This window comes from Cavia porcellus, unplaced genomic scaffold (genome assembly GCF_034190915.1).
Source record: "Cavia porcellus strain 051 isolate PalLab524CR breed Dunkin Hartley unplaced genomic scaffold, mCavPor4.1 scaffold_14, whole genome shotgun sequence".
Lineage (NCBI taxonomy): Eukaryota > Metazoa > Chordata > Mammalia > Rodentia > Caviidae > Cavia > Cavia porcellus.
In genome coordinates this window covers 61,732,656-61,745,298 of record NW_026947497.1, presented here as the reverse complement: position 1 = coordinate 61,745,298, position 12,643 = coordinate 61,732,656, and the positions used below count along the sequence as shown (strand labels likewise).

The window sequence follows — 12,643 nt, the reverse complement described above, 5'->3', positions numbered from 1 at the left end:
TTAGGACCCCCATTAACTGTGTGTGTATGTGTGTGTGTGTGTGTGTGTGTGTGTGTATCTCAGTCTTTATTCTCACCTTAGGTTGCACTGAAAGCAGTAGATTGGAATTAACTCATGAGCACTCTAGTCACTTCTCCATGGGATTACAAATGTAAACCTTCCTGGACCAAGATGAGGGCAGAAAAGGGTTCTCCATACACACAGCCAAAACTACCTAGTGACATATTTCCCAGCAGACATCACCGTCATCCCACAGCACATGACAATGTTTTCTCAGCCCCAACTTCCCTCCAAGCATGTGGCCTTTGACTGGAAGAAGATAACATGACAAAGGGTACACAGGGCCATGGACTGCAAGTTTGTCACCTGTTCCTGAGTCATCTAGAATTGCCAATCACACGGCTTACAACTGCATGAAACACTGTTCTACCCAGCTGTGGAGGGGGAAATACAGCAGTAAATCATTCCTTGGGGCCTAGATGAGATGCCCAAATGGAAAGCCACTTCTTTGTTTAATACATCCGTCTCTTCTGAAATGTCAAACCAATCCAGCAGCTAGAATTCAGCTATACATGGCACCTGGCTGCAATCAACCCTGAAAAAGTAAAACCACCAGTTGCCATTCCCAGGTTCCTATGACATCCATTCTTAAAAGCAAAACCATCCACTCCCATCGCAGTCTCTCCTGTCCTGAGCTGTTCATTTCTGCAGACTGTACTCAAACGGGCATACCACACATTCCTGGACAGTGGAAATAGGTCCTACTTTCTCACATGTGATTCTACCCTTGAGAGGAAGTAACAGCCTGGCTACAGAAACAAAAACCTAAACCCTGAGTCCCCTACAGGGAGGCAAAAACCCTAGCATGTAACTGGGTAGCACGGGCACCGTGTCCAGGTATGAGAGGGCAGACACAGAGTACACGCAAGAAGGGTGTGTGCCAGCCAAAGCAGACAGGTGTGGCTTCCAAGGTCCCGTGTGTGCCCAGGAACACCAACTAGAGGGGGAGAGCATGGCAGGTGCGGAGGGAGCAGGGCTGTGACGCAGGTGATGGAATGAGAGGATGCGTGGCTTCCAGACTGCAGATGGAGGGCTGTGGAAGGCTGCAGGCAGGACCAGGCAAAGGGGAGGGGCCCCTACCGGCCTCAGCAGGGGGTCCCCAGCAAAATCTCTGACAGTGAGCAAATGTGACTCCTGTGTGATCCACACACAGCCCACGTTAACAGGGGACATCATGAGGTCACTGGCACTGCACTCACTTTGAACCTGTCTCTTGGGGGTGGCTTTGCAGTGTGAGTTCTGACACCGAGGGCAAGTATCTCTCTCCAAGGCCCTGGTGTTCCGTGCCGTTGAGGGGCTTCTCCCTGGTGTGCACCCTCCAGTGACAAGACTGTGTCTTTGTAGACAAAGGCTTTGCCCCTCCTAACCCTTGCGGCCTATCCCTGGAGTGGATCTCCCCTCCCCATACTTGGGCAGTGGGGTTGGGAGCTCAGAGCCCTGCCGCACCCCAGAGGCAGGGCCACTGTCCAGCACGGATATACTGATGGTGACAAAACTGGAGTTGAAGCTGAGAGCCCCCTCACACTCCCCACATACAGGACTTCCCACCGGAGCGGCCTTGCTGGGTGCCACGTGTGCAGAGGTGGTCCCATGCGCTTTGCACTCAGGGCCGCCAGGCACTGGGCACCAGCTGGTGCAAAACCAAAGTCACTTGGCCACCTTGCACATACCGGCTGAGTGTGACCAGCTGGTGCTGACTCCCACATCCCAATCGCCATGGCGGCACCTGCCCCCCAGCAGATTTACGGGAGACGCGGGCTCCTGCAAGTGGTGGTGTTCAGGCCAAGAAGCAGCACTGTCCTTTCCTCCGATCTCCTTTTCATCCTGTAGGAGTGTCTAATGGGCAGTTTCTGACCTCTCATTTCACCCCTTCCTAGATGCTCGCCATGTCTAGTGCAGCCTCTGACTCACAACTACCTTGGAAACCAGGTCCCACTCAAGCTCCACTTTTGCACCTGATGAGAAAAAAACACACGGAAACCCCACCCCCGGGCTCTGCTTCAGGGAGCAGATGAGGCTTAGCATCGAGGTTCAGGGTTACTGGGTCCCCGGGTTCTGTTAACTCTCCCCCCACGGTGGCAGCAGCCTTAGATAGTGTGCACACAGCTGAGCGCGATTGCATCCCACCCAAGCTCTCCTGATGGACACGGAACTAATGCACTTCACATCACTTTTATGTCCCACAGATACTCACTTTATTTCCTCTAATAATGTTAAAAACCTCAACCATCATCCTCTCACAAGCCATCCACAGAACAAAGAAGACAGGCTAGATACAAACAGGGCTGCACCTCCCCACAAGTTTTCACAGACTGACTGACAGTCTGTGAGGTATTTGAAAAGCAATTATGTAACAGTATGTCTGTAAGTGTGACATCTGGAGATGTGGTACATTTGCCAGTTTCAGCACAGAGAAGGCAGTAAGGAAACAATGCTCTACCCTGAGAAGGAAAAGGCACCATGAGTACCCAAGTCTACAGGGAGAAGAGGACCAAAAGTAACAAGTGAGTAAGGTTATAAAAATTCTAAATGTGTACTTGCTTGCCTTTTCTCCTAGCTTCTTTAAAAGACCAGGCTGGAGTGTAGCTCAGTTGCAAAGCACTTGCCTGCTATGTTCGAAGCCCTAGATTTAACCCCAGCACCAGAAAACACAAACAAATAAAAGCTAATGATTTTGAGGATTTTACGAGCTTTGCAACACAGTATGTGTAATAATCACCAAAAACTCAGGGGAGGAATGGAGTAGTATGTGAGTGAAGCTTCTACCTTACTGGAAGTCATCAAAGATCCGAAGCAGCTCCGACAGGCCCGCCTGTATGCATATTAATAGCACAGCAAACCCTCCATAGCTGTGAATGCTGACAGCCCACTGCGGCACCTGGGTGACAGGCTCACTACCACTGCCTTCAAGTGACCTACAAGGAAAACAGTTCAAAATTCATGGAAGAAATGAAATGATCGTACCAGAAAGAGGTTATTCAATGCAAACAAAGGAAGTAAAATAGCTACAGAGAAGCAGATATTCAAGCAGAGAACAGACAATAACACGTGTGTGTACGTCAGACAGACAGAGGACCAGCCCCAGCTACAGACAGCCCCGATTCACGAAAGCTACTCCTTACAACGCTCTGACCCTTTGCAGGTCGTGAGAGTGACCCTCAGTCAGAAGAAGCTGTACTTGGAGGCCTGAATTCCGCCCTTTCTGTGGGCCATGCAGCACGCAGTGTGACACTCAGTGCTGGGTGGTGACGGCAAGCTATGTGGCTCTCGGTCAGCTGTGTGAACATAGGCAGAATCACGGAGCTATGTGCTGGCGCTGCCAGACTAGGGCTACAATGTTAGAAAGGTCAGGTTTGTGGAAAGAATTTCTGAATCATAGCATCTGCAGCTCACCTTACGGTTACTAGGGGTAGGAGCGACTCTGCTGGTATCTATAAAGACACAATGTGTTTGGACTCCCCTTGATAGTAACACTAGACAAAACCATCAAATAAAACACATTACGGAGGTAAACACCTTATAACAATACAAGCATCCATTTACCAGCAAGAGGCAACAGCTGTAGGTATGCTTATACCTAAAGGAAAGAACCCTGAAATACTTGAATAAATCAGAATCGAAGAAGAAACAGTAACAGATGGAGACCTCAATATTCCACTTTTCATAGCAGAATGAACTGGCAGGTGAACATGGAAACAGGGCACCTGAATACCAATATAAACCCAAGAGACAGAGACACACTCTGCCCTGCGAGTACATACTCTTGTCAAACAGCAAAACGTGTATCAGCTTGCCTGGTGTAACTTCCTAATTTAAAAACTTCAATCAATAACCTAGTCTTTCACTGTAATAGAGAGATCCTTTCAGAGCAAATTTAAAGAAAAGCCAACTTAACCAACACAAGAAAATAAAAATCAGGGGGAAAAATGGAATAGAAAGTAGAAATAACACTAGAGAAATGATATTAAAACTTGCTAATCTGAAATAATATTGAGAAAGTTTTAGCTAAACTGATAAACATCCCAATTACTGCAACCAGAAATGGGAAAGATTAACGTAGATTAAAAACTGTAAGAAAATGGTACGAGTAACTGTATCTCAGGAAATCAGGTAACTCAGCTGAAATGACAGATTTTTTCAGACACAAACTACCTCAACTGACTAAAAATGGCAAGGCACCTGCAGCCGGAGACTGACTGACAGGGATGCCCACGTTTGCAACATTTATTCAACAGGTTGTACAAGTTCTGACCATGGGAAACAGGCTACAGGAAAAAAAAGTGACAGACGTTCAGACTGGAAAGGAACAGCTAAAACTATGTTTATTCACAGATTATACAACTTTGTATATAGAAACCTAAGGCACATCAAACTTTTGTGCTAAAAGAACACTATAATAAAGTGAAAAAGATGACTCCTAGAGTGGAATAAAATATTTGCAAGTGATACATTTGGTAAGGAGTTGAACCAATTTAAGAATGGGCGAAAGATCTGAACAGACGCTTCTGCAAAGATTATATACCAATGGTCAGTGGCATAAAAAGATATGCAAAATCAGTAGTCACTAGGGAACTGCAGACTGGAACCATGGGACGTCACTTTATATGACTACAATCACAAAGTGGGGACGTGGGATGGTAAGAAGCAGTGAAGATGCAAACCTCACACACAGCCAGGGAAAGTAACACGATCTCAGCCACTCTGCCTAGCAGGTACCACACACTTGTCAAGAGGAATGATGTGTCGATGCAAGTTACAAAATGACCGAATGCTGAAAACATGTAAGTTAAAGCCAGTTAAAAAACTACATATTGTATGACTGAGGTGACAAATACCCGCAACAGGCAAATTTCCAGACACACAACCAGGTAATTCGCTGCCTGAAGCTGAGAGGCCCACAGGGCAAGGGACAGTGACCACAGTGGGATACAGGGTTTCTTTTGGAAGCAACACACTGCTTCAGTGTGTCATACAATGGAATGCTTCTATCCTTGGGAGTATGCAAAAAAGCTTTCAACATAGATTGTGGCGATGACTGCGCAACTGCTGTGAATATACACTAATTAGCACTAAAGGGTACCTGTTAAAAGAGAGGAATGCAAGATTTGTTAGTCTTATCTCCATGCAGTGGCATAAAAAAGGACACAGGAGTCTGCTTTGTTTGACAAAATGAGTAACTTTAATGAATACTGAATCTGTGGAAATCCAAGCATTTAGAGAAAGAAAGAAAATGTGCTGTTGCCATAGTTTAAGGTGGCTCTTAATTTCTTACAAGGAAAACTGGTATAGGTCAAGAATTAAGCTTTCGTCCTGTCTTCCCAGCACTGAGGATTTCCAGAAATCTCTGTATCCTAGCGGATGAAGTATCTATAAACTAGGCGAGTGTATCTTCTTAGCTTTAAGATGTAATCTAACAGAAAGAAAAATTGTATCTATAAGATACCTTAAAATATTTCAGTATAAGTGACTTTAAATTGTGATATATTAATTATCATGAAAAGCAGAAATTGTTTTTCCATAGGTTAGTAGACAAGATAATACTGCATCACATTTAATGATTTTGTAAAAGCGAGAAAAATTACAAGCAGGTGGTCACACATAACCAGTACTTGGAAACCTAGGGTGTTCCCCATACCCGAGGGACAGAAGCACTCCAGGGTGTGACACACTTGAAGCCGTGTGTTACGCCCTGCAGGCCAGTCACTAACAGTACAGGTAAAGGTCCCCATGTGCTCTCTGTGGTGCTGGGCAGAGAATATGTCTTTCCTTTTAATGCTGCAAAGACAAGCAGAGCACACACAGGAGAAGGCAACCCTGCTTAGCTCACCCGCAAGGCTTGGTTCCCAGCCCATCCTGATCAGGGCTTCCTTCTCTTGCTCCATGTCAACATTTAGAGCTGGTCTATCCTGGGACGCTGCAGCTTGAAAAGAAAAGTGACACCATGATGAACAAAGTCACAGGGTCGATTCCATCCTGGGACTGCAGAGACACCAGGCAAGGCAGGGACAGTAACTCCTAGGTGGGCTGTGCAGGAGGTACCCTAGTATCAGCAAGGGACCCTGGGAGCTCCAGAGGGTGTTCCCCAGGAACCTGAAGACCACAGGAGGGAGAGTCCTACCTAAAGCGAAATGAGACTTTGTACTTGGTTAGAGAATGTTAAACTGTTGTGGAAAACAGATGTATGGCTCCTAAGAGCAGCTCTCAAAGGGAGACACAGGGATTGATTCTCTCAAGACAATCTGGAAGTTCAATAGTAGGGTAAGGGCGCCAAGATATACCTCAAGTCCTGCTGGACCCAGAGAATCACTTCTAAGGAGGGAATGGAAGGAAGGTAATTTTTATGATTAAAAAAAAGAACACCTCTTGGCGGTCAACAGACTCCACAGCCTTCAAAACCTGCCTGCCAACCACTGACACTGCCATCTGAGGCCATTTAATAGATGAAGGAAGCCCAGAAGATATAGAGAACAGAGCTCTCACCCAGGGAAGCCACGGTCCTGTAATTCTCTACCATGGCTTCCTCGTACAGGGCCTTCCTCGTAGGTTTCAAGCTGGCCCATTCCTTCTCAGTGACTTGCACTGCCACATCGTCAAAAGCCTCCGAGTCCTGAAACAAATTACACCCTCTCAAACTTCATGGTATGATGACAGTCAAAACTGTCACTGAGTGCTCAGGAAAGGGCACCTATAATGACACTAGTTTGGTGTGAAATGTGCTGTGTAATGATGATGGTAATACAGGTTTATACATTTATAAAAGGTAAGCTATACAATTAAGACTTGTGTCAAATGCAAGTTACACCTCGGTGAAATCTGCATGTTTTCCATATTTATATAGACACATATGTACACAGTACACAGACAAACATATGCATGCATGCACAAAACACATATATACGCACATGTATGTACAATGAAACACAGCTCACCTGGGGTTTGGACACAGTTCCCATAGTATGCCTCTATTATTCCCTGGAGAAAGACAAAAGTCTCAGGAGCTGAAGTAAAGCAAGAAACATTAGTGACTATAACTCCTAAGTACCTCTGACCCATCCTATTTTAAGGTTACATGAACTACTGCATTATTTTTATCAGTTATCGCTTGTTATCAGCAGCAAATCTAGACTCACAGAAGAGAGCAGGCTCACAGGCATGCAGGAAGGAAACAGATCATCCAAGGAACTAGTAATGAAAAAGTAGACTGACAAAACAAAGACTTTCAAAGAAAATATAGCATAAACCCACACAAATATTGCTGCTAAATTCATGCAGGATTTCTGTCCAAATTCAGTGATTTGTATCTACTGCAGTTGTATACTGTAACTTTCTAAAATCTTCATGGTATCACGATATCTAATAAACTTCTCTTTCAGTGGACACTTAATAGGATATATTAAAAGGACTTAAACTGGGCGTGCTGGTACACGCCTGTGATCCCAGCACTTGGGAGGCTAAGGCAAGAGGATGGCTGCAGATTGAAGGCCAGAATGGGCTACATAGTGAGTTCAAGGTCAATCTGAACTGCACAGTGAGATGCTATTTATTTAAAAAAAAAAAAAAAAGAGGGAGGAAAAAAAGAAACAAGGTCTCATCTGTACAGCTGAAAATCTGAAAAGCAAATCATCTGGAAGGAAAACAGCAACAGAAGCCACCCACAAAACACTCCCTCTCCTCCTATTTTTCTACGGGGTAAAGCATGTAGCAGCTGATCCGTAAATAAAAGCCAGAATGGGGCGCAAACTGTAAGCCAACACCTTTCAGTAAGGGCAGAGACCACCTGTTTAAACCGATAGATCACAGACAAACCTCTGGAGAAGAGCCCGAAGGAGGAGGTAAGGAGAGCTAGGTCAAGCCACTCTGGGCCCTAACAGCTCATGCCCTGCCCGAAAGGACGTTAACCACGGCGCGCGCACGCAGCACGCGCACACACACGCAGCACATGCGCGCGCAGCACTCGCACGCAGCACCCCGCGTTAGGCAGCTTCAGACTCTGAACTGAAAATGGAGGAACAGTGGTCAAATAATTAAAACATGTCATATTCGCGTGTCAATTCCCCACAAGTGTGTTTATTCTGTACTGCAAACGTGGGCTAACAAAGCTTTAAAATGTCTCTGCGCCAGTCCAGAGGGCAGCGAGGCTGCTGCTCTCCATGCTGACGGAGGAGCGGGTGCCATCTTGGAAGGGAGCACACGCCCGTCCCAGCACCCTCCGCCCTCCACCCTCAGCCAGGATGTCGCTGGTCAGGCCAGGTGGCTGAATTACTGCAGCCCAACTTCCTGGGCCACCAACAGGATGAAGCGGCCAGGCAGGCCGCAGGCGCCACAGGCGAGGCGTTCTGAGGACAGTGACCCACGCACCCCTCGGTGAAGTAGCCATTACCGGACAGCACCCCTATTGACCCCGAGCAACGAGCCCGCTGTAGGAATGAGTTACCCTCCCTCGGGGCCCTATCGGGGTCTCAGGCCCACTCACCGTGGCTCCCAGTAGCCTCTAGAACTTCGGACAAAAGCGGTTGAGCAGTGAAGGCACGGTACTCAGGTACAGGCCCTCGGGCTGTAAAATAAAATGGCTTCCCCGGAAGTACGTCATCACGCTACTCTGCTATGACGTTGCCTCCTCGGATTCGCTCTAGGAAGCGTGGAGGACTGCAGCATCGTGGTCGTTCTGACCGCCAAGCCGGGAAGGGTGAAGACTAAAGAGAGGCTTCCAGGAGTTCCTAGGCTCATTCTTCCTTTGCTGGCCTAGCCTATTTCTTGGATAAATAGGCTGAGATCCTGCGTAGCTGTTCTTGCTTGGCTTTGTGGGCTCCTGTCTTCAAAACGAGCAAAGCCAGGCATTGTAGCTCACGCCTGTCATGCCAACCCTGGGAGGCTGAGACAGGAGGATTCCAAATTTGGGCCCACCTGGGAAAAGAGCGATTTAACAAGATTGTGTCTCAAAATTTAAGGAAAGGGGGAGCAGGTTGGGAATATAGTTTAGTATTAAAGCTCTGGGCTTAGTCCTCAGCGTGCACACATTTACACATGCACACACACAAGCATAAATGAAGAATTCAACACCTGACATGTTTCCCGGGATTAATTTGAGGCCTGGCTAGCTTAGGAAAGAGAAGCCTGGGAAGGGCTTGCTGGATGAAGAAGGCCAGGGACTTGCTTTCTGTATACCCAAGTCACTGCCTCTGTCCTGCAGGAGGACCAAGGATGAGGGACAACATAGCCCTCACAAGTCCTTTCTACCCCACAGCAACAGCCTCACCTCTCCCCTTCCTGTGGCCACTGTGATTCCCACCAGGCCCAAGTCCCTCACTTACGCTTATGTGCTGCTCCTTAGAAACCAGCACCCTGCCATGATGCCTGGTCCACGGGGCATCCACACCCCAGCCATGCGCCACCAAGACCGGAACTTGCCCAGTACCCTCTGTCCCTATGTGACTCCTGTCACCCCACTCATGATAATTTTTTATCTCCAGTCCTCAGTGGTTGGATCCTATGGGAACTTCACTGATCACCCCCCAAAAGACCTTTGAATATGAAAAAGTCGGATTTAAGGTCTGACTCCCTGCTTATCACAAAATATGGGCTTGGGTATGTATGTTGAGGCCAAAGCAAGAGAGTCTGTGCCATAGTGGGTAGCATAATACTGATTTTAGAACAGGGCTTAGTTTCACAAAATGTTACTGTCTCTAATGTTAAATTGACACAATTTGAGTATGACAATTAGAAGTTTCCATTGTAATTGTTATAATTTATAAATGTGAAATTTACTATCAAGCTCTAAGGATACACACATTTAAGTACTTTTTAAAAAAACACTTTTTGAAAAATTCTCACACATCCAGTTGTTTTAAATATAACTCAGACAAACCTGTGTTAAGCCATTTAGAGCCTGTCAGCTTTACAGACCAGAGTAACGGCACCTACCGTCTCGGGGTTATGGAAAAGACAATTGAAGGGCAGGGGATGTGGCCGCTGGCACAGCGCCTGCCTGGCAACCATAAAGTCCTGAGTTCAATTCCCAGTACCAGAAAGAAAAGATAATCCCTGTGGCTATAAACTCTGACCCAAACACTCCCACTTTGCTGTTGAGCAGCTGCACCTCGACGTGTAAATGCCCACTGTAATCCCCCTACTCCTGGGAGTTACCTTCTCACTGAGCTGCATCCTCGGCTCTTTTTATTTTTTTATCTATTTTTATTTATTTTGATCTAGGCTCTTGCTAAGTCACTAAATTGCCAGGCTGGGCTCAAACTTGTGATCCTCCTGCCTCAGCCTCCCAGAGAGCTGGGATTTTAGGCAAGCACCATCCCAAATGACTCCCCTTTCCTACAATCCTGTGCCTGTGCTGCCTAATAAAATTGGTACAACACTGCCATCTCGTGGTCTGTCTCTTCCTTCCTTCATTGGCCTTGAAATCCTCAAATTAACCATCGTGTTGAAACAACATAGATTTTTCGTCTTGCTTCCTAACCTTTCTTTAATGCTGGCTGCATTGTTACTTGTGACATTGTGTCACTACACCTTGTATGCATTCTGGCTTCCAGTGACTGTTAGAGTTTCTTACAACGGCTAAAAACACACAGAAAAACTTGAACAGTGATTTTGTTTCCTAACTGTGTTCAGTTAACCACATGGAATATTATCACACAATCTGTGAACCTCGATGTGTACAGGGACTTGTCTCCGATGACCAGAATCCCTGCCCTGCCAGAATGCTGCACCTTTCAACGTTGCTCAACCTCCCCTGTCGTTCGTGGCCACTGGCAGAGAGGAGGGCAGTGGGCCTGTGGGCAGAGGGAGAAGGCCAGTTCCGAGAGGGATCCAATCCCTAGAGAGCAGAGCTGCGGCTGTCATGAGGCTGATTAGAGGTAGGAGATGACATGAGGTGGCAGAAGAGCTGTTGAGCATCCTCAGAGGTGATGAGGTATGTCCACCTCAGAGGCCTTCCTGACGTGTTGTGCCAGTGACCAGGGAGGAGAGAAGTGGTAGTCCTGGAAGCCAAGGGTGAGGAGTCTGAGAGAGAAAGGACTTCCTATCGCCACCATTCTCCTTAGGTGGTGTAGACCACAGGTGCCATTCCAGGAGGAACACAGGTCAGCAAGAGCTGACGTGGACCCAAGCGCTGGCCGGGACCCATAGGAGCCCAGACTCCTGAATTCACCTGTGCCTAAATGAATGACAGTCACCCAGATGATGCCTATCTGGTGGCTCATTTCAGGCCAGCTACCATCCTGGGACTGAGTACAGCTGCAGGGTGAGGCCCTGTCAGTGTGTTTAGGGGCTCCTTGGGGTTCTTGGTCAACTCGCAGGCTGGGCAAGAGATCACAAGACGTCCTGCAGAAGAGACCTGGGCCAGGGGCTACGTAGGCCAGTCTGTCCTTGGAACTCCCCTGTAACAGCACCGCTGGGCCCAGCCACTCCCAGGCAACTGTTAGCAGCTTCAAAATACAGAGGAGGAGCCCTAAAGAGTAGGACCCCTGAGGGCCAGCAGAATGGGCCTGAACTGATGGCCTCAGAGAGTCACAATGCCCTGGAGGCGATCACAAGGCCAGACCTACCTACAGAAGCAATTGGAAAATTTGACAGATTCTATGGAGGCAGAGGAGAGTGAATAGAAGGGAACAAGTAACAGCTGGAACCATGACTCTTGGAAGGCAGGCTCGAAAAGTATTTAGCTGTTCTATGGTGGACAGCAACAAAAAAAGGAGCTAGGTGTATGTCCCCTAACAACATGCCTGAGGCGAGGTTTGTCTTGGCCCATGATGCTAGTGGTTCAAGCCCAAGATTGAGTGGCCGCATTTCTTGAGGTCTCTGGCAAGAATAGTGCATCATGGCAGGAGGGGACAGTGGAACAGCGGTCACCTTACGAGTCAGGAGGCAGACACAGGTAGACCAAGCAGACAGGCAGGGGCTGCTAACACCCTTTGAGGACACACCTCTGATGACTTAGGGTGCCAGTCTTGGGACTGCCCAGCGAGCCACAGGGGTACATGTATACTTACATTTAGAGTTGTAATTTTACCTTAATTGAATGTATTATGATACAATGACTCCTAGTCTCCTTCTACTGCTTTTAAGGTCTATTTTGTCAGGGCAAAATATGGATTCCAACCCTCTACATTCCAACTCTTTACATAAAGTTTATCTATGTCTTTCCTGGAGCAGTGTAACCTTTTTTTGTTTGTTTGTTTTTAACACTTCCATCATTCTATGTATTTTAACTTGAGAATTTGATCCATTTACATTTACCTATATTTATGGTAGGTAAAGTTTTACTACTGTCATTTTGTCACTTGTTTCCTAGTTTTGTTGTAGTTCTTTTCTGTCTTTTACAGTATTTTTTTGAGATTACACATTACTTACTCCACTAATGTGCTTTGGTTTATTGCTCCTGTTTTTGTCTTGAGTCTTCAGAGACTTGTTTTGTGGTTACCATGTGGCTTACAAAAACTATTTTATTATAAAACAATATTTTGAAATGATATAAAATTTAGCATTGAACATTGGGAAGAAAGAAAACACAAAAACAAATACTAACAAATACCTCTTGCCCTTTAACTCCCCCACACTTTGAATTCTTGATGTC

The 12,643-nt window shown here is 46.6% G+C and overlaps 1 protein-coding gene across 5 annotated transcripts; it reads right to left on the bottom strand.

Moving 5' to 3' along the window:
• Window positions 1–5,216: 5,216 nt before the first annotated feature.
• Window positions 5,217–8,940, bottom strand: Krbox1 (KRAB box domain containing 1). 5 transcript variants are annotated; one of them, XM_063260989.1, is made up of 5 exons: window positions 8,534–8,940; window positions 6,990–7,058; window positions 6,541–6,667; window positions 5,888–5,974; window positions 5,217–5,470 (listed from the first exon to the last, which is right to left on the bottom strand). In XM_063260989.1, the coding sequence occupies exons 2-5, from the start codon at window positions 7,011–7,013 to the stop codon at window positions 5,412–5,414; spliced, it is 297 nt and encodes a 98-aa protein (XP_063117059.1). In that variant the 5' UTR covers window positions 7,014–7,058; window positions 8,534–8,940; the 3' UTR covers window positions 5,217–5,411. The 5 variants fall into 5 exon arrangements, with proteins under 5 accessions (XP_063117059.1, XP_063117056.1, XP_063117055.1 ...); XM_063260986.1 differs by having other exon boundaries at window positions 5,888–5,980; window positions 6,990–7,032; window positions 8,534–8,906; XM_063260985.1 differs by having other exon boundaries at window positions 5,888–5,980; window positions 8,534–8,904.
• Between the last annotated feature and the right edge of the window lie 3,703 nt (window positions 8,941–12,643).